At 37.2% G+C, this 21,842-nt stretch overlaps 2 protein-coding genes across 3 annotated transcripts; both read left to right on the top strand.

Moving 5' to 3' along the window:
* Nucleotides 1-4,629: 4,629 nt before the first annotated feature.
* eloca (elongin C paralog a) lies at nucleotides 4,630-9,051 on the top strand. Its single transcript, XM_029458314.1, has 4 exons — nucleotides 4,630-4,754; nucleotides 5,288-5,315; nucleotides 5,675-5,818; nucleotides 8,178-9,051. The coding sequence occupies exons 2-4, from the start codon at nucleotides 5,312-5,314 to the stop codon at nucleotides 8,366-8,368; spliced, it is 339 nt and encodes a 112-aa protein (XP_029314174.1). The 5' UTR covers nucleotides 4,630-4,754; nucleotides 5,288-5,311; the 3' UTR covers nucleotides 8,369-9,051.
* Nucleotides 9,052-10,248: 1,197 nt separating this feature from the next.
* ube2wb (ubiquitin conjugating enzyme E2 Wb) lies at nucleotides 10,249-21,243 on the top strand. Of its 2 annotated transcripts, none has more exons than XM_029457775.1 (6): nucleotides 10,249-10,332; nucleotides 11,092-11,183; nucleotides 15,926-16,028; nucleotides 18,647-18,802; nucleotides 18,897-18,972; nucleotides 19,055-21,243. In XM_029457775.1, the coding sequence occupies exons 1-6, from the start codon at nucleotides 10,318-10,320 to the stop codon at nucleotides 19,066-19,068; spliced, it is 456 nt and encodes a 151-aa protein (XP_029313635.1). In that variant the 5' UTR covers nucleotides 10,249-10,317; the 3' UTR covers nucleotides 19,069-21,243. The 2 variants fall into 2 exon arrangements, with proteins under 2 accessions (XP_029313635.1, XP_029313636.1); XM_029457776.1 differs by lacking the exon at nucleotides 10,249-10,332 and adding an exon at nucleotides 10,385-10,779.
* The last annotated feature ends 599 nt before the right edge of the window (nucleotides 21,244-21,842 follow it).

The following is a 21,842-nucleotide window of genomic DNA, read 5'->3' as shown; positions in this document are numbered from 1 at the left end:
GTTGACCACTTAGGGTAAATTATAATCACATTATAATGCATTATTAAAATATATAATTATTACAACTATGGGAATTATACACTATGATCCCTGCAAAAAACAGAAATGTCAGTAAAATGTGTTATAATTATTGTTATAAAGCATGAATGAATATTGAGTGCTTATAACTATAATTATAGAATTCTATAAACAGCTTATAACACATGTTTATCATTCATTATAGATGTGAGACCAACTTTTTTTATTGTTAAATTGTGTAATGAGTTTCCTGAATAATTGAGTGACAGAAGCAGGATCAGGGCGAAGTCACATTCTGCACCTGATCGAGACAGATGATTGAAATAAATACTCATTATTAATTACATTACATATAATCATTTTATAGACGTGACTGTCTGACGTGCCGTGGCTTGCCGACGATGCTCCTCTAGCAAAGGTTCATCATGAGATTAGGAGCAACATGAGGATTGCGGGGCACTGTGTCTCGCTGCAGGCCAAAGGGACAGCACCCTCAAATTCATTGTGACAAGCATTTCCTTCTTTTCACGGAAGAAAGGCCCAAAGACTTTCCTCCCCCATCTCTCCCTATCATGACTCTGACCTGGTTTCATTCGGGGCCTCTTCAACTCAACTATTGTCCTCCTCATAAATGATTGACATCTGACCGACTCAGGTTGAAGCTGGTGGTAAGAAGAAGCAGAAATGTTGGTATGCTGGTCAAATTATTGAAAGGGCGAGTCTACTTACCCATCGGTATAGTGAAGCGTGGGGGAAAGTAACTAAGTACACTTACAAGTACTGTACTTTAGTACAGATATAGGTCAGTTCATATTTCAATAACGATATATCACGATATTGCATGATTTCTGTTAATTCAATAAATAAAAAGTCTATATGATGTAACCACAGCCTGTTTTATATTCTCCAATGTGAATTAAATATTTTCCTTTTTAATAAAGAACTTTGTGCAAAATGACAAATTAACAGTTTAAAGTGAAAATATAGAGAAGAAATAAAAATATATTTCCAGCTATACACTGACTGTGTTTACATGCTTGCACACAAATACAGAGAAATTAAATTAAGACAATATTTTGATTTAACTGAGTTTGATTTTCTGAGAAGTTTGAGTTAGTATGTCGGCTGCTCGTTATTATCAATTTAGACGACTTAATTGTGTATCACGATATCTTGATATATGATTTAATCTCTATACAATTCCATTGAAAGACGATAAAATATAATTTAGAGTTTTCTCCCAGCCCTATAACAACTTACACTGCAGAACTTTTACTTCAGTAAAAGATCTGAGCACTTCTTCCACCACTGTGAGCACAAGTAGAGTAAGTCAACATCCTTGTATCTGCAAGCCTATACAAATATAAACCATGTGCAGCACACATTAACATTTAATAAAACTAACAACCATAAAGATGGACAAGTGGCTTTCTTTTTCTAGCAAGTTAACTGCATCCCACCATTTAAAGAATGGCCTGAGTATGTGCAAGAAAGTGAGATCTGAGATGTGTTAAAGGGACGGATGAAGTCATTTGGCAAGGCAAGATTGTTTAAATGCATTGTGTGTGTGTGTGTGTGTGTGTGTGTGTGTGTGTGTGTGTGTGTGTGTGTGTGTGTGTGTGTGTGTTAAGGAAGCCCTGTTCTAAGGGCCCACAGCAGCCTCCCCAAAATAGAGCTGAGAGCAGCTGCAGCGAGGGGAGTCGTATCAGAGAGACATCAAAGCGGCTGCCGCCACCCGCCTGCTCTGATCATAAGCACTAATGGTGTAATGGGGGACTGGAAGGTCAGTGATTGTTTTTGGTTGTGTATCTAAGTGTGTATGTGTGTGAGTCAACAGGCAGGAGGCTACTGGAACTTTCTGGAACACAAACTGACAGCATAGCTAAGCCTGGTATTACTGTAAGACAAATACCAGGTCAGGTGTCACCTCTGCAGGAGTCACCATCGACATGTGCTGTGACAACGAGCAGAGCCAGAACAAATCATCTTCTCTGTCTACAATTCTTTCATATCTGTGTGTACATGAACAACAACATGAGGGGAAATTCCGCACGTCTTCTATGAGGAGCATTACACACAGCTTACTGGCACGCTCAGTCTACTCTTAGTGTCCCAGCTCAGATAACTGCGTCCATATGCAAGCCTCACATTTCAGCAGTCATCACTTTTCCTGCATGACAGAAGCAGGATCAGGGCAAAGTCACATTCTGAACCTGATCGTGACTACAGTATGTGCCCACTTAATCTCAGCCGTCTCTGCAGACACACTACCTGCTACAAGAGACTTTATTAGCTGCTTTGGTCGCGTGTTGGTGCAAACAACAAACATTTACTTGGTTGAGAAAATGTTGGTGTTTGTGGATGACACTGCAAGGTTATGCACAATATGGGGAGGGGGTTTTATACTGAGAGCTTGTTATCCTTAGAACTTTTAAAAGGACATTTTCATCATATTTAATTCATGTGTAATTTTAATATATAAATAAATAAAGGATCTTAAGATAACACTTTTTTCTTTTGCTTATTTGATTTATATCTTTTATCAGTCTGGACCCTTTAATTTAAGTTTAGTTTGTAAGTTTACAAGGTTCAATAAAGAGAATAAAAGGTATTATTTCTTGACGTGTATATTTTAATTTATTGTAATTATTATTTATAATTATTATTATTGTTTTTTAATGTATTTCTTTGTTTTTATTGGATTGTCTACTGATTGGTTATTTTTCTGCTCATGTTGTGTGCTTTTTGTTGTTATTGTATGTTTACACATTATGTTCATTTAGTTTTTCCTTATTTGTTACCGTATGTTTTTCTCATAAGTTGAGTCTGTGACTTCTTGACCTTTTCTGTCACATTTCCATTTTTTCATTATCTGGACTTAATGCAGTGTTATGTCTGTGCATAAAATAAAATGAAAATATAGCGAATTGATTGAGTAAGAGCAGAGTACATGTCACACTCTCTCTCTCTCTCTCTCTCTCTCTCTCTCTCTCTCTCTCTCTCTCTCTCTCTCCATTCTTTCTTGAATCCAGATTTATGGGCAAAATGTCTCTGTCATGTCCAATCAGCACCTGCTCTCACTCATCACAGCTCGTGGAGACAGTGAGGGAGGGTAACCTGAAATACAGGCGCCCCCTGCAGGCTTAACAGGACAGTATTGTCTCTTTTATTTTATTAAAGAGCTAAGATGACTTGTCAAATGTACACTGGTTTAAAGGCCATCCATGAACATTCATGTCCTTATTTCCCCCTTCTTATCTAAACGTATTATCTCGTGACACCATGGGTGGATAATGAGACACTGGGCCTCTGGGCACAAAGACGGAAAAGGCCCAATAGGTAGTGTGCAAACACGTGACAAAACTGTGTGACGTATGCGTGCGACGCCATGTTGGTTGGAAAACAAATCAACAATGGCGTCTAAAGCGAACAACAACAACTCCGACTTCTTCAAAGTATTCTGACTCTCTGGAGTCCTCTGCAAAGGCAAGATTCAGAGAAAAAGTCCAAATGTGCGGCCTTGACCCGTACACGCTAAAGCCGTCGGATTATATTGAGGATTTGTGCTTTTCACAAGTGAAGTAGGCTCAAGAATAAGACAAACAAAAACATGCACAGAAGAAAAGAGCAAATGGCTTCCATCACATGTAAAGAAAGTGCCTTATTTACCAGTCAGCAATAAGTAAGGTCTTACAGTGTTCGGGTATATCATAAGCACAAATGTTTAACGTAAACATTGAAAACATAGCTTTAGCATGAGCTCTTACCAGATATAAAGTGGTCGCCACACACACACGGGTGAATTGTGCTTTTTCTTCTGTTAAATCCTCACGAGTTATGTTGCTAAACCAGCTTACGGCGTTCGGTAGACAGCAATTCATCCCTCTTTTGTGGATCGTTGTTTTTGATAATTTTAGGAAATCTAAAGAACCGTTTCTCTGGGTCACGAGTAGCGTTATTACAACAATTATACACTGCGCACAAGATTGGCATTTTCTTTCAATCTTAGACGTTTAAATACAAAGAAAATTACGAAGCGTTGCAGCAACTCACACGTGAACGGGCGCAGGCTTGGTTGTGTATTCCAACCAACATGGCATGGTTGGGAAATAAGCGCGACCACATGCACACAATCTATACATAAGAGCAAAACATAGACTTTATAATTGTTTATCCTCTTTTTGTTGTTGTTTTTTTAGTGTCTTTGTAGTGATTTAGTGTCTTTGTGTGGTCATTGTGCATCACTATATAGTCGTTTGTGTCTTTGTGGGAATTTTGACTCTCTTTGTAGTCATTGTGTGTCTCTTGGTGGTCATTTTGTGTCTTTTTGTCATTGTCCTTTTGTTATTTTGTTGTTTGTGGATATTTTGCCCGTTTTGTAGTCGTTTTGTTTCTCTTTGTAGTTGTTTTGTCCTTTTTGGACAGAGGAGATGCCTAATGTTCATTATCCAGAAATAGCCTCTGCTTTGCATGTTACATTTTCTCTTGCGCATGTTGTGATAATAACATAAGTAATATTTTTCTCTTTGGAAAATTTAAATATTAAATTCATATTATTTGTTTTTTCGCGATGAGCAGGGTGTGTAGTAAAGGGGACCGTTTCTCTCTGCAAAGGAAATCCCACGGAAGACATTTATCGCGGAGGGTGTTCATCTAAACTAGTTCCGGGTATCAACAGCCTGGTGGCTAAAGTTAGCTGAAACGCAATCCTCCACTCCTCATTCTTCTACAGAGTGGTAAGTAATAATGTTGTGTTTGTGGTTACAAGTTGTGTGTTTGTGTGTCTCGGACTGTTTATCCGATATTAATTGTATGCCCTGAAAAAAGAAATAACAACGTTATCGTTGGTTTGGCGAGGCGTTAGCTTGTTAGCCATCGCTAGCTAACGCCGACTCGCTTAAAACATTTTGGATAGAGAAAGAAATTAGCACTCATCCAACTTTAAACTGGATCTGTGCAGTGAAGTGACAGCTGTAACTTAAGTTATTCAGGTTTATGTCAACGGTAGCCACGTTACGCTGTTGTACATTACTGGTAACGTTAGCAATTTGTTTGTGCTGGCTCAACGTTACAGGGTGACTGTCACAAATTCACAAAAAAACTAAATGTAAGGCCTAGCTAACTGTTAGCAGGATCCTTAACGTAATTATTTATCTTACAAGTAATTACTTAACATGACAGCATTACAGCCATTTTCCAGCCTAGGTCACTTTATACTGTGTTGGTGCGAGTGATGGATTGTAACTTGTATTTCTGTGTTTCCTTTCAGGGTAAACTAAAATCCCGGAGCAGGATGGGTAAGTAATTAACTGATTATATTACTATTAATAATGATATAATAACAGTAACTATATTTATACAGCACTTTTAAAAAAACAATTCAGTGTTTTAAAAACACATAAAACAATAGAGAGATTGTGAAAGTATGTTTATATTGTCCTGTCCTATATTGACCTTCCCATTAATGCATACGGTTGTGGTGTTTTCATGCATTCATCAAATGCCTGGTGGTGTGCGTGTGCCCACTCACAGAACTTTCAATAGAATTTTCTTTTGGCTTTATCTCCAAAGTAACAACTGTTAGTATTACAGTTGGCCAAATGTGTAACATTTGTCTTCCACCTGTTTGAGATTGTCAATATGTGTTGCTTCACAGACGGTGAAGAGAGAACCTACGGCGGCTGTGAAGGGCCAGATGCCATGTATGTGAAGCTGATCTCTTCAGATGGCCATGAATTTATAGTGAAAAGAGAACACGCCTTGACATCTGGGACTATCAAAGCCATGTTAAGCGGACCAGGTGAGGATTCAGGCAAATTACTCAAAGTACAGCCAACTAAAGGCTATTTTACTTTAACTGAAGTCCTTTGACCTAAGAGATATTTGACAGAGGTATTTCATACGAGTCACAGCAGAGAAGACGAGTAGTCAAATATTGCCTTAGACTGAAAAGGTTAAACCAGCATGTTTAATGGTTTTATCTGGATTTTTACCATAAACGAAATCTGGGACTCAGTGACGATTGTGATTTAACTTACTTTGTACAACGGGGACAAAGGGGACAAAGGGATGTAAAGTATCGACCAGAGAAGTCTAAAAGTTTAACACAACTAACAATTGGGGAAACCATAACGCGTTATCTGCTATTTTAATTCAGCTATTATTATACAATTTTAATTCTGCTATATTATATTATTTCGACTATATCATCACTGTGATTATTGTACTGTAAATGCTCTTCTGTCTAATCTTGTACTACGTGAAGCACTTTGGGCTGCAATTCTTGTATGAGAGGGGCTATACAAATAAAGCTTCTTCTTCTTATTATTATTATTATTATTATTATTATTATTATTATTATTATAATAACTGAAATCATAGGTAACGAATAAATGAAATCCTCCACACATTGAGTGGTAAAGAAGTCCAGTTTACAAGGCAACGATGTGACACATTTTTAGGAGCTGTCAGAAACAAGTGGAGGATTAGCTCATGATGATTTCTATCCACACTGCTGGACTCCTGTTGGTCTCTTTTTCAAGAGAGACCTGTGTACAAAAAAAACGCATACAGTTCAAGCATAGACGCACAGATAATTCAGACATACATAATACATTTTGACAATAAGAATTTACAAGTGTGATTAAAAATACATAAGCACAACTTTTTTTTTTTAAATGTTCAAGTGAAATAAGAGAATGTAACTTCATATGTTTTTGGAGCTTGTTCCATTTGTATGCAGCAAAGCATTTAAACCCACTTTTTCCAAGTTCAGCTTGAACAAGAGGTTCAGCTACATGTTGTAGAATCAACACCGATCAGTAACAAGAAGGTTGGATATACCTGTAGATTGAAATACTTAGTTTTGTCCAGGTGCGTTACGCTTGAAATGATTTGCTGAATGTTGCCAGTTATACAGGTTTGCTCTTCTAAGGGCCTAACGCGAGACCAGACAATAAACTGAGCATTGGAGGGTTTGGAAAGGAGTGTCGGAGCGTTATGCTTTTTGGCCATTAGTGCCACTCAGATATTTATGACTTTATTGTTAACTGTAGAAGGTAATATTGAACAAACCTTTTGCTTGGATACTTTAAGGCAGTGCTGTTTTAAGACCTGTGGAGATGTGTAACCTGAGATTATTTTTACTGGGCATTAAAAAGTAGCTACATTAGTATCACTGGTGTAGTGGCTCATTCCATTAAGTGTACCCACACTACCGGCCTGCATCCTGTAAGGTGTAGAGGAAAGGTGTGCAGTGGGGAAGCTTTGCTTGCTTGAGATTTATGCAGGAGATTGAGTCTGCTAGTTTAAGATCATAATTAACGTATTGGTGTTTATTTAATCGAGTTTATTTGGCATGTCCAGTTGATGGCACTAGTCTCCCTCCATACAGCGGCTTTGTTTCCTCGTATTAAACATTTTTTAAATAAAATTGTGCATATGATAAAATAAAGCAAGAGAGAATAAATTACAATAAAATCAGAAGATGCACAGGAAACCCTGAGGGCTTGTAAAAGGAACCCACCTAACATGAGACAGCTGTACTCTTTATCCCCACTAACAAATTACAAACAGACATATACTTTAAAAATATTTTAAAGAAAGAAAAGAATACAATTTCCAAAGCAGAGATATTAGAGATCAAAGAGAGAAAGAAAATTAAAGATTACAATAACAAATATTTGCGTTTATACTCTTTTTTTTTTTTTTTTTTTTTTTATATAAATCGTACCGTACGCCATCAACAGAAGTTGCATTAAGATCTTCTTTTATTAATCAAATGAGGATTGACTGCAGTGAAGCAGAAAAGCTGTTCCATATAACTGGACCTCTGGACCTAATTGAAAACTGGTCACAGCTTGTTCTGTAGAACCGACTTCATAGACCATGATGCCACTAATTAAAATGATCGCACACTAACTGACAATTTCACACAAATGTCTACTAGGATTAAATTATGAAGTGATGACACTTTAAACAGTCATGGATGAAAACTGCAACTTCACATTGTGGGGGAGGCGTAACACCGCGAGGCGGTAATTCTAGTTTTTTATTTTATTAGTCGGAAGCATCTTGATGGCTGTTTCCAGGATTGAATATTGAAAGGTGTTTTTCATTGTTTCTAACCTCTGACACCTGCTGTCACCCTTCATCTGCAGGTCAGTTTGCTGAAAATGAAACCAACGAAGTGAACTTCAGGGAGATCCCGTCTCACGTCCTGTCCAAGGTCTGCATGTACTTCACCTACAAGGTCCGTTACACCAACAGCTCCACGGAAATACCTGAATTCCCCATCGCTCCGGAGATCGCACTGGAACTGCTTATGGCTGCAAACTTTTTGGATTGCTAAAGTTACACAAGTAATGTAGCAGCTTAAAACAGTTTTAGATTTTTTTGAATATTTAAATTGTTTTCGCCATTTACTTATATGAAACATGAATAAGTATGTCACCATGTTGGTTATTTTTTTTTTTTTTCACCTGGCTTCCTGTCATAATTTTATTAGTATTAAAGGATTTCATTTTAATGTAATAAATGGAAATGGCAGGGTGCATCACTTGCCCCCAAATGTGATAAATGTGTCCCCACTCCATAAATGTTTCCTCACCTCTCCAGATTAATAAAGACCTGTTTGGTGAGCACACTTTATTTCCAGTGGCTACCTCACTTTGCATGTACAGCTGACTTTCAATACCACTTTCACAAAGACCTGCATCCAACTTTAACTGTATTTTGCTTGAGCTCGAGTTAAAACAAAACTAAAATATTTAAAAGATCAGTTTTCAAAGATTGTATACACTAAAATGCATATTATATATAATTATAGACATAACAGGAAGGAGCTCTGGCTTGAAACATGATGTTTGGAAGATATAAGATGTGTCAAATGCTCTTTTAGGGCAAAAGTGTAACGGCATGGAAACTGTGTGTGTGTGACACTTCTGACTTTAGGCTTTTATTTAGCTCTTAGTAGCCTTCGTGTATGTCTTTGTTTATAGATAGTTCTGGAAATAAATGCAGTTGAAAATGTCAGCTTGCTTTATTTCCTCAGATTTAACCCTGTTATTAGCGTGGATGATTTACAGTAGACAAAGTAAAATAATAAAGGCTTTACAGTTAAGTTGAATAAAAAGCTCTGAATGTTGCTGACAGATAAATAAATAGACTGGTTTAGACAATCTGCGTTGTACAAAGAGAAGCTAAAAGGTTCTAAACAAGTTATACATTCATGCTTCATGAAAGGGAGCTCTTGACAACATAAACAAGATATTAATTTATCACAAGTGTAAAAGCAGATGCCATGATTAAAGGCAAACGGGTCATCCATAATGTATGCAATGTGATACAAACATAATTTAGAACAGTATAATGTTATATATGCATATCATTAACAGAATATAATCTTTATAATTAATTGTATGTTATTTTATCATGTTCGAAATGTATAATGGCATTTTTAATCTAATTTTTTTTATGTTATATTTATTTTATACAATATATATCATTTTATTTAGTCCAAAAATGTAATAAACTATACAATGGTAAAATAACTTTATTTAAATTTATTTTTCAATGTCTAATCTTATTGGTAATAAATAATGTACAGTATATGGTAATAGGACTCTGCAAAATCAATGCCTTTAAAAATGTTGTCCCCAAAAGCTTTTCCTGTAGGAGTGATGTTTCTTCTTTCATATAATGTTATGTTTATTGTTGCATTTAGCATTCATAATGTCAATACCATTTATCACCAAAAGGGGTTCTATCCTCAGTGCTTCTTGATTAAAAAGAGATGGTTATTGCACTGTAAAAAAGGCACATGACATATTCAAGAGAACAGTCCACAAAATCACAACAAAAACGAGTGAGCGACAACAATAATAATAAAAAAGGAAATTTAAGACGAAAAAAGTATGTATTTGAAAATAAACACACGCAGTCAATCAGGATTCATAATTGTAATAATATTATTTTGTTTAGATATGCAGCAAATATGGGAATAGTTAAGAAACGACATTTGCGTATAAAAGATTTCTGCCAAAATAATATTTATTCCCAATCTCTGAATATTTGTCCTCCAGTGTTTCTTGAAATTGCAGATGCCTCATCGACCCACATGACCTCAGTAGATTTAACACTTTATTTTATTTTTTTATTTTGTGAATTTCTGTTTACAAAGTCGCAAAATAGTAATAAAATGAGCGTGAGGTGACCTCGGCCTCTGTCAAAACAACTTGTCTGGGTCACGTGACCGCCTGACGTAGCGTCCTCACTCTGCTGCTGCAGGGGGTTTCCATCATGGCGTCGATGCAGGTAAGAATACAATTGACAGCGACCGCATATTTATAATTCAGCTGACCTTCAGTGTGGTCTTTCCTGGCAGTTTATTAACCGCTTCCTTTACGTACATGTATTTGTTCGAGGTAGTGATGACATCAAAGTAAAAGCGATGATATTTATTGTAAACTGTTTGCGCTCTGGTGTTTGCTAGCAATACAACTTAGCATCATCATCATCAACAGCACCGAGCCAAGGCTAACATAGAAACCAGCTTCCTGTGAATTTAATGATGACTGGTGGTGTATTTTTATCGCAGCATCACATAGATGATAACTCAAGGAATGTAATGTTATGAGTTGAAATTAAAAGTTCATATTTTAAATGAGCGCTAGCTGCTGTTTGGCTGGCGTTGTCGTTAGCTAGCTAACGAGCCAGTGCGCAGCAGATTGAGCTGTTGTAGTTTCCTCTCGAGCTGAACAGGTGCGTCGCTTTCTTCACATTTTAGATTATTTATACAAACAAATAAAGACAACTTCATACATTAATCTGATGAACTGTTGTTTTCATGTCTAACATTTAACGTTTCTTTTGATTTGGCGGATCGAGTCGTATCAGTCAGGGTTTGGCTTTAACTACATGTACACTATTTACAGCTATAAAAGATACATCATATGAACAAACATCACTGATATTTGACCGTGGTTTGATTATTGACCTCTTAATAAAACGAAGCATCGAGTAGGCAATCTTTTCTACACGCTAAATTTGTTTCTATTTGATTTTCCCCAACAGAAAAGGCTACAAAAGGAATTATTAGCCATGCAAAATGATCCACCCCCAGGAATGACTCTTAACGAAAAGAGTGTACAAAACACCATCACACAGTAAGTGTTTGTTCCTTCATCTTCTGAGCAGGGGGACAGTTACCAGAGGGTTCATGGAAACGTTGCCATGGAGCTCAACTAATTACAATTATTTTCCATAACAATTTGATTATTTTTGTTTGAATTGAGACTGCGTGAAAAAGTAGTTAGTGAGCAACCAGAGAAGACTAAACAGTATTAGAAAGTAAAGATAGAAAGTAATAGATAAAACGTCCAGCTTTTGCTTATAATAGTACAAATTCTAACTAACTAAACATTGACAGTTTCATTTTATGAAAAAAAAAGTGTGTTGATAATATCCAGTTAATGATAAATTAAAATGAACACATTTGGTGCTGATGAAAGGATACTTGAGTTAATCTCATAGGGCTGTAGCTTTGTGTCTTTAAAAAAAAAAAAAGGGTTGGGAACCACTGACCATCATTCAATAAGATATGCATCTAGATATGCAAATAATAAGAACAGGTATGCTAAAAACAATAGAATATGGAAAGATAGAAATAAAACAAAGGAAGGCATAATAACAATAAAAGATGAGAATAAAAAAAAAGGAAGAATAGTTAGTTAAAGATAGATGGATTATTTATTGTTGCCACAGTCTACAGAGCCTCACAGAAACACAGACTGAATAAATACGTTTTCAATTGTCGTTTAAAAATGTTCACAAAGCTGCTGATTTTCTTATTTGTGTTATAGTTTTTTATACATTTTTTAAAAGGGCAGCAGAGGATCTAAGAGGCTGTTGAAGGATTATTAAACAACAAAGAATTAGTAACGTATGCCGTCCTTGTAAACAACTAAAATAGGTTTAAAATTAATCCTAAAAGACACTGGTTAGCTAACACTGATATGTTCTATCTTTCTAAAAAGCTTGTAAAAGCCTGGCAGCAGAGTCCTGAATTAATTGTAGTTTATTAGTGGATTGTTTTGGAAGAGAGCATTACAGATTTACTTATTTTTTGCATCTTGTGTGTACTACATGTCTGTTGCTTGTATGAAATGTTTCTCTATTGTAAAGCGTCTTTGTGTACTTTGAAAAGCTATTTAAATAAAATGTATTAGTATTCCTTGAAAGAAACATGCATGAACAAGTAAACTGTTGCGATAACATGAAGTATTAAGATGCAAAGCTTCTGTATCAGCAGTTACTGGTGAGGTAGAATCGGGGTCATTCCAGTGACTGGCAGCTCTCAGGAGTGTCTTTAATGCACAGTGTCACCGTTCATCCTCATAAAATATTTACTGCTTGGCTTGGCATGCAGGAGTTGGGTTAGAGTAGCAAGGAACAGAAGCAGCTTAGCTTACCTTTCAGTCTGCGTGTCTTCCCTTTAAACGCCCATGATTACCTTATCGATTGATTACTGATCGAGTCAGATTGTGTGTTATAAGCAGTAAGGATCAACTGAGTTGTCCTGTAAATCCATTCAATACACATTTCCGTCATTCAAATGTCTTTCAGCTGTGCGCTCGCAACATTGACCTTCAAAGTTACTACCTGGTCAGAACCATTGTGAGGCACTTCTGCCGTCTTAAAGTAATAGAATTATAGATTTCCATTTAAATAAGTCTGTTACATCCCTACTGAGGTAACACTGTGGTGATTGAGCCACTGATGAAAGTATTGCAATATTTATATGCAGCATTATGAATTGGGAGTCTGTGGCGACATTTCCGGAAGAAATGTTGTATTAAATTACTGCTCACGCAAACAGAACATTTCCGGCAGCAGCAGCAGCAGCAGCTTTGTATTTAAAGCATTTATCTGACTTTTATTATGAAGTAGTCACAGGACATACAATGTGTGTATCATTCATCAAAAATGGGTCAAGACAGTTGTCATTTTGTGACCGCAAATGAGTTTGAAAAATATATATATATATATATATATATATATATATATATATTTTTTTTTTATATATATATTTATTTATTTTATATATATTTATTTATTTATTTATTTTATATATATTTAATATATATATTTATTTATTTTATATATATTTAATATATATATTTATTTTATATATATTTATTTTTTATATATATTATATATGTATATAATATATTTATATTATATATGTATATTATATATGTATATTATAAATACAAATATAATATATAATATAAAATATAATATATATATTATATCATATCATATCGCATCGCTGAGTAATCTAACAGTCAGGAGCAGCCACAGTGACTTGTTAAATGTAGAGCTGTAGGCAGCAGAATGCTCACTCTCAACTATTCAGTGAGGTACTACTACTGCAACTGTTCAACTGTAAAAGTTGAACATTCTTTTGCTATTTGGCCGCTGGACAAAATACTTAGTTTTGCACCCTGAAGGGATCTGTAGTAAATATCTTCCCCGAATCCAGCAGGGCTGAAATCTTAAGGTTTGGCACTTTAAAGATGAAATGCATGTTGCAGTGCTTGTGGTTAGTAATCTTATAACAATGACAGATCCATTACTTTCACTGTCGGACGACGTAGATTCAAACTGCTACAGTTTAAGGTCGTGCACACGGAGCCCCTGTGTGCAAAGCTAAACTATCTTGTATGTATCGAGATGTGAATCCGTGCTTTGACAAATGAAGGAGAGTTTCGCTTCTCGTGTTCTGGGCGTGTCCTCGCCTGGAGAAATACTGGAGGGACGTTTCCCAAACCTTTTCCATAATCCTCAATTTTGACCTAGAAACGAACTCTCGTCTCCTTTTGGCACCGCTGTAGAGGAAGACTTCGATCAAACGCTGCGCACTGTCCTTCTCTCTTTTGGCCAGACGTGCAGTATTACTCTGAGATGGAGAGATTCTTAGTGGCTGAAGGACATCAAGTCCTGTCTATACCTTGAAAAGATAAGATACTTTAGATAGTTTCTAACTCAAACAAAAGTAACACTGAAGACTTATTTCCTCATTCTTCTTTTGTCTTTGTGTGTTTTTCTGTCAGTAATACAACATGTAATATCCGGTTTATCCATTTCTAAATCCCCCTTTTTATTTATTCAAAATATTTCCATTCTCTCTTTTCTAAATATAAAAATCTGACTTCGAGCACCTTCCTGTATTACTCCCAAGGACGAGTACCTTTCTAATATTCGGTGCTTTGGCTTGTAGATGGCGAGTGGGGGTTAGGTTTGATTGGGACAAGATTGCTCGCTGTGCTCCTCCGTCATAGATGTTCTCCGTTAAATTGAGTTATGTGCTGTGCACTCTACAATTTTCCTTTTGTATATTAGGTTCGCTTGTTTAAAATTCAATAAAAATGTTCCATTACAATGGCATCTCCCTCATTAGATAACAATCGCCCGACGTCAGACTGAATGAATGTTTTTGTGTGTTTACATGACTGAAAGGTCTATGAACCAGTTCATCGAGCTTTGACGTGTCTGGGTGTGTCTTTGTCTTCAGCTCTGATGTTGAAAGGTCTGTTAAGCCTGGGTTTTCTTTTTGTCATGGTGACATTAGTAGAGATTTACTCGAGCGTGTCCTGGTGGAGTAAAATAGTCAACCTTATTCATTCTTTTAAAGAATCAAGAAAATAGAAAACCTCTCCAGTGACGACGCCTGTGACGGAGATAAAAATGTGTTTAGTTTTATAGCTTTTGTTTATAGTACACTTTGTCTCTGTGCTGCTCATTAGATAACAATGTGCAGTCTCTCACATTTGTTCTCCCCACTGTCTCTAAATGATTCACTGTTATTTCTGTTGACTGGATCATATGATCGCCAGGCTATAGATGGGGAATTTGAGCGAATGGCGCATAATGTCCTTGGGGTCCTTTGGCTTTGATCAGCGTGGGTTGCATTAGGTGTAGCTCAGCATCATGTGCAGTGATACTGCTGCCTCCCTCGAAGCTCTACTTCCTGAGGAAACACGGCTCCTTTCAGACGCTCTGACCATCGGACTTTATAAGGGTTCATTATAAACAGGGCTGACCTCTAATGTATGGCTTGAATAATCAAGTGCTCGAGGCTACATTTGAAAGAGAGACGAGGCTGTACACAGTGGTGACCTGTCGGCACTGCTTACCCGGAAGAAATTAGGCCAGATATTGTGACGCTGCCATCAGAGCTCCCTTGTCCTCTCTTCTGAGCAGGCAATACACATAAATGTTCAGCACTGGATTTAAATATTTGTCTTTTCTTGCCAGTGAAGCCTCTGGGTTTTATAAAGCCGTCAGGTAGACTGTCCTTCATCACAGCGCCAGGATCCAGCCTCTGTGTGCCGTCAGCTCCCATTCTGAGCAAGACACTGAATCCCTCCCGGCTCCGTCAGCACAGTTCTGTAGTCGGGCTGCAGAGACGAAAACAGATTTTGTCTACTAGATCAATAGAGTATCACATTATTACTAAGCGCTGTCATAACCCAGCTGAATATTGAATGTCACCAGATGGAGTCAGGCTAAAAGCTTTTGATTGCACACTAACTGCAGTATGAGCCTTTTCTAATGATGGTGAGATGTGCAAGTTATTCTGTTTCCTACTAATCTACTCCAGAGTGAAGATACATATTTATATATAACATAATCCTTCATAAACAACATTTCCATTTAATATAGTCGATGAGTTGAATAATCGTCGCAGCTCTACGAGGTCAAAAACAGCCGACAAACTGTTTCAGTCTGAGCTGTAAACAAAGTTAAATGTGTTTTTTTTTATTTTTGTGTTCTGTATAAAGTTTGTACTCTTTCTGTTTGAGTGACATTTTAACATGTTTTTAATATTGTGCCTTTCTTCCAGCTGGATTGTCGACATGGAGGGAGCCTCTGGCACACTGTACGAAGGAGAGAGATTTCAGCTGCTTTTCAAATTTAGTGGTCGATATCCTTTTGATTCACCTCAGGTAAGTTTCTCTCTCTCTCTCTCTGTGTGTGTGTGTGTGTGTGTGTGTGTGTGTGTGTGTGTGTGTGTGTGTGTGTGTGTGTGTGTGTGTGTGTGTGTGTGTGTGTGTGTGTGTGTGTGTGTGTGTGTGTGTGTGTGTGTGTGAGCGTGTGTGTGAGAGAGAGTGTGAGGCTCTTCGTCTCTCTTCAACCACAAGCTGCTTTGCTCGGTGTGGAAACCAAAGTTATAATAGTTTTCAAGTTGTATTTATTTTATTTTAGATTTGACTTTTAGTTAAGGCCAGCTATAATGTCTCAGAAGTTTCTATATACAGAAAGTAATGGTTGGAGAACTGTGTAGGGATGGTATTAATATTTAAATCTTTTGATTTTGGAATCAACTTGAGAAAACTGAAATAAATGTGTTCATTTGTATTAATATTTTAACCAGGCAATATCGTTTCAGTTTAGTTTTAAAGGAAATTGTTTGTATTAAATTTACGACAATCTTTTTCACTGCTTAGTTGAATGAACCAAAGAACCAACAGACCTGCAGTCTGGTTCCTCTTAGTTTAAACTGTGCAGTTGTCACCGTGACGGTTGACCAAAGAATGAAGATCTTAACTATTGAAGTGGTTTCCAAAACAGATTCATATGCTGCCGGTTTACCTGTGTAAACGATGTTTTATATCCACTGTGATGCTGAAGCACAGCGGCTCTGCAGTTGTTAGTGGGCTGAATCTCATTGGAGCCAGGAGTCCCTGACAGGCTGCGTCTGAAGCCACAGTTGAGGGGATTAGTTCATCTCCACAATCTTGTTTCACTCATTAGGAGCCTGGCCACCTAAAAATAGAGGATGAGTAGGTGTAGAGAAAATTAGATAAACTTAGATACTTAGCTCGTATCCTCTCAAATAGGAAGGACAAGCTGTCAGAGTGGCCCTCTGGTGGAGTCCTCGGGGCCCCGCAGGGACCTTCAGTGCATTGTTGTTGAGAGGAGCTTCACTGGGGATTCAATCTAATCAAACATTGGGATCATTGCTTTTGTATTAACAGCTTCTGTTTCCTCTTATTTCTGTTACACATGAAACCCTACCACATTTATTCTCACAGCGACGTTAAGCTCCTTACAACACACTTTATTCTGCATTTTGTCTACAGTCTCAGGTCAATAGTTGCAATTATTAATTGTGTTTTCTTGGTTTTCTCGTCGTATGTCGTCCTGACTCAGTTGACCTACATGGTGAACGTGAGGTGATATATTTGGCAATCAAAGCTGAATGTATCGCCCTGTTATGGTCGCTGAAATTTAGCCTGTGTGAAAGAGTTGATTTTCTTCATGTTACACTTAAAAAAACAAACTCAACAGTTGCATCAGAAAGAAAGTGGGCAGCTTGTTAAAGGGAAAATATTTATTTTAATAATCAATTTCTTTTTTAAATAAATAAATACAATGAAATAAAATTAAAATCAATACAATAAATGAAATAAAATAGAATGAATAAATAAATGAATAAATAAAATACTTTATTATTTTATTCGAAAGGAGACGAACACGAGTAGCTGTAATGGTACATGGATATAGTAACTTGTAGATTACCTACAGGACATTTCTGTATTGGACGTTTCAGTAAATATTTGATCTTTCTGTAAGCAACAAGCTCAGTTTTACTTTTCTGCTCCTATCTGTAACACGTCCCCCCCCCCGCTCCGCACTGTACTCTCCTGTGAGGCACTCTCCTGTGAGGCCCTGTCTGGTGCCAGACCGCCTCCACCCATTGTTAGCCTTCATTCCCCTCTTCACCCACTCTGACTCCCCCGTCTCTCTACTCCCACACCTCAATCTGGAATTCCTCTCTTCTCCTCACACTTCCTGTATCTTCCATGACTCTTGCTCCCTTTTACTGGCTGACATCTCCTGATACTTTTTATAGAACACGTCCCTTTTTTTTCTTCTTTTTTTTTTTGTCTTCCATTCTCTCTTCCTCTCTCTCACCCCATCCCGGCCCCTCTGTCCTAATCCCAGAGCCTCATGTCGCTGTAGAGGGCTAAGCCTGAGCTTATACAGCAAGTCTCATTATTTTCTGTCATTAAGGAAAAAATCGTCACTTTTTGTGCTCTTCTAAGTTGTATCTTTGACCATCAACATGCCCTCAATTCAGTGTAAAATACAGAATAATGGGGAAACACATTTTGAAATTGGTCCAGTGATGAGGACTCCAATGTCAACGTCAAAGTACGTCCACTGAAAGTGTTTGTTTGCCACTGAAAGGCTCAGATTGTTGTTCTAAGTGTCTGACAACATTATGGAGACAACAAGAGAAATGCAACGTTTTTATTTACCTTTCGCGTGATTACGTTGAACGAAGAGGGTTCAGTCTCGTCCCCGTGGGTGAAAAATCTTTTAGATAACAATAACAACCCAACAAACTTTTCCCGGCACTCCTTCCTCCAACTCTCACTCATGTTTAAAGCGCAATAAAAGCAAAGTGTTATCCCCATTAGTCACTTGGTCACAAAAACATGAGAAAATGCCAAAGTAACCCTTTAAAGTCGTCCACCTTTTAGAGGCTTATCATTATGACATTTAATGAATCATCTTAATAACCGCTGTTTTGTTTTCCTTTGTTTCCCTGTTGCAGGTAATGTTCACAGGAGAGAATATACCTGTGCACCCTCATGTGTATAGTAACGGCCACATCTGTCTATCTATTCTAACGGAGGATTGGTCGCCAGCCCTCTCAGTGCAATCAGTTTGTCTTAGCATCATCAGCATGTTGTCCAGCTGCAAAGAAAAGGTATGAACCCTGTGATGATGCCGCCCGGGGGGAGGGAACACATATAGGGATGTAAATCATAAGCTTGTTAAATATAAATGTGTTCTTCTTGCAGAGACGACCGCCTGATAACTCCTTTTATGTAAGAACGTGTAACAAAAATCCAAAGAAGACAAAATGGTGGTATCATGGTGAGTATTTTCCACCTGCTCTATAAAAGAAATGGCTTGTAAAAAGTGACATCATTTAAATAATTGTTGTCTTCCTTCACAGATGATACATGCTAATGTATAAACTTTGTAATAATCGTAGAAGAAAGAAGTCCTACTGACCTACGTAAAGCACTTTTGAATCATTCAGTCTTTGAACTCTGACCTTTGACTGGAACAATGGACACCATGCGCTGGAGGCTCTTGTCTGCATTCCCCCCCTTCCCCCCCACCCCACCCCACGCGGGCAGTTGGATGCATGTTTTAGTCAGTTGTAATATAAACAGCAAAAATAATGGAACTTTTTAGATGCACCCAAGATGGATCGTTTTTGGCAGAAAGATAGTGAAGCAGCAAGCAAGGTGGAGTCGTAGTGAGATAATTATAATTCCTGTTTTAAGATTATTATTGTTACTTTTTTGTTTGTGTGTGTGTGTGTGTGGGTGCATTTTTAAGGTCCTTGTGTTGTGCAATAATAACTGATGGATGCATGCTTGGGCCTACAAAGAGAAATCCAAATCTTATCGTTTTCTGGACGGGATCTGAACATCACAACCCGAGAAAACGCTTCATCTATTTGTTTTTGTTTTAAATGATATGCACTGTGAAAGTATGTAGTTTAAAAAAGGCACTATTATTAGAACGTTATCCCCAACTTGCAGTTATACAGTAACCAAGCGGTCCTCCACTTATTTATCAGGTTAAAGGGTTTTAGTTTGTAACCACTGTATCAAGAGTAAAACATCTTCCACCCTGAGACCTGGCTGCAGCTCTTCTGCTGTTAGACAAAATGTCAGTACGGATGTGAATTAAACAGAAAAGCAGATGACCTAAGAGTGCGTCTCCTCGTAACGTTGGGCTGAGCTCGTGTAGGGTTCACCGGTCCGGCCTTGAAGATGTGCAGTGGCTTCTCTTCATTTAAAGAATGTCTGCAGGAGTAGCGTGATCCATTTTTATGACGTTTTTTTTCATTTCATGCTTTAATCTTCTAAAATGGTTGATTTTTTATTTTTAATTTAGCTGAAACTTTATAAAGGAGAGTTGTGTTGATGGGTCAGTATATTTAGGATTTTTTTTTTGTATTTGTTATTTAATTTAAATCTTCGTTTTGATCTCCAGAATGGGAAAAGAATGAGGAAAAGGAGTCTTAATAGTTTGATTCCCCTGCTCAGAGTTTTGGCTCAGGTACTTTTTTCAATAAAGAGGATCGCCTCTAAAAAAAATACTTATCAGATATTTTGAATTTAACTATATTTTCACCAAAAGAGACTGTTATGTTGTAAACTTATAACACGTCTGATACTATTGTATATAAGTCTTTAAATTGTTGGATGAAGTGAAAGACTAGCAGAGGATGCATTTACTTTATAGCAGAATGATGATAGGAGTGCTTTATTTCATTGGAAGTTAGTCTGCATCTTTTGCTAATAAGGGTGTGTGTATAGTCGGTCGGCAGCAAACAAAAAAAAAGTTTAGTAGTTTTACAGTGGGGGTGCATGCCATTTTAAACCCTACTTTTTCTTATTGGCATCAGACATTGTGACAACTTTTAGTCTTTCCATAATTTAGGCAATGGTTTATGGGATGGATATTACAAACGTCACCTCCAGAGGCTGTGTGGCTCTTTAGTCATCAGACGGTAATCACTCTATTCCCACAGAAACGATTATCGCCATCCAGACAGATACTTGAATTTTACATCTTGGGTTGTTTGTATTGCATTTGCTTTTTTCCAGGGTCTAGCTGAATGAACTTGAGTGAATGTGATGATACTCTATACTGTAGAGGAGATTACCACGGCACACCGCTATCTCAAAAACTATATTGATAACTTAAAGACATCTATTTAACCAATGATTTCTTTTATTAGCTTCATTGTAAAAGTCTGCTGTCACGGCGCTGGGAACAAGACGACGGGCCTGAAAATGATTGTGAAATGCAGTCGACAGCGTTTGTGTGGGGACACAAAGTCACCCAGTAGATCAGGAGACATTTGAAAAACTTGAGAGTGAAAATGTTACAAGGGTTTGGATGTGACTTGTTTTTTTTCTGTTTTCTTTTCTTAAGTTTTTTTTTTTTTTTTTTCTCCTTAATGTGGTTTGAACTCTTAGCTTGCAGGTTGTTGTGAGTGATCAACACTGAGGGTGTGTTATTTATATTTGACATTTTGTTCTGGGATGTGCAAGGTCCATGTAATAGGTGCCTGTTCATTTTCATAATCAATAATAAAAGCAAAGATTCACTTTTATTCAACCTTGGTTTGCACAATGTTTGAATATTTGTTTTCTCCCTGCAGCCTCTAAAAGTCTTATGGATTTTATGGTGACATGACTTTAAACTAAAGAGCCCCATAAAGGGCGTGTAGGTTCTGCCAAATACAGAAAGAAGATTATATAGTGTTTGCCGAACGCTTCACAGAGAAGTCTACATGTTTAGTCACAGTGTTTTATGAACGCATAAAAACTTCTCATGTTCAGTATGTGGTGCAAACCATCAACCACGTGAAGTTCTGTAAGCTAAACAGAAGACCCATAGTCTTTCAGAAATATTCATTAATGTAGTTTAGTACAGGTACACCTGATGCATCCATTACTCTCTTGAAAATTGCGCCTACATGCTAAACTTCCTGTATTTATTTTCTTGTGTCAGTCTTTATGAATATTCAGTCTTTTATATGCTATAATTATTCATTTAAGCACAATAATTCACAGGAGATTGTTGTCCCTCTGAGCTCACCACAGTGACAAGACACAGTGGGTTAGTGGCACCATCTAGTGGTCACTTTACGATATTACTCAAGTCAAATCTGATGAGCCACATTTCAGTTTCTTAACATTTCCTCAACCCTCCCA

Source organism: Cottoperca gobio, chromosome 20 (genome assembly GCF_900634415.1).
Source record: "Cottoperca gobio chromosome 20, fCotGob3.1, whole genome shotgun sequence".
NCBI classification, from domain to species: Eukaryota; Metazoa; Chordata; class Actinopteri; order Perciformes; family Bovichtidae; genus Cottoperca; species Cottoperca gobio.
The sequence above is the reverse complement of the archived record's forward strand: the minus strand, read 5'-3'. Positions and strand labels throughout refer to the sequence as shown.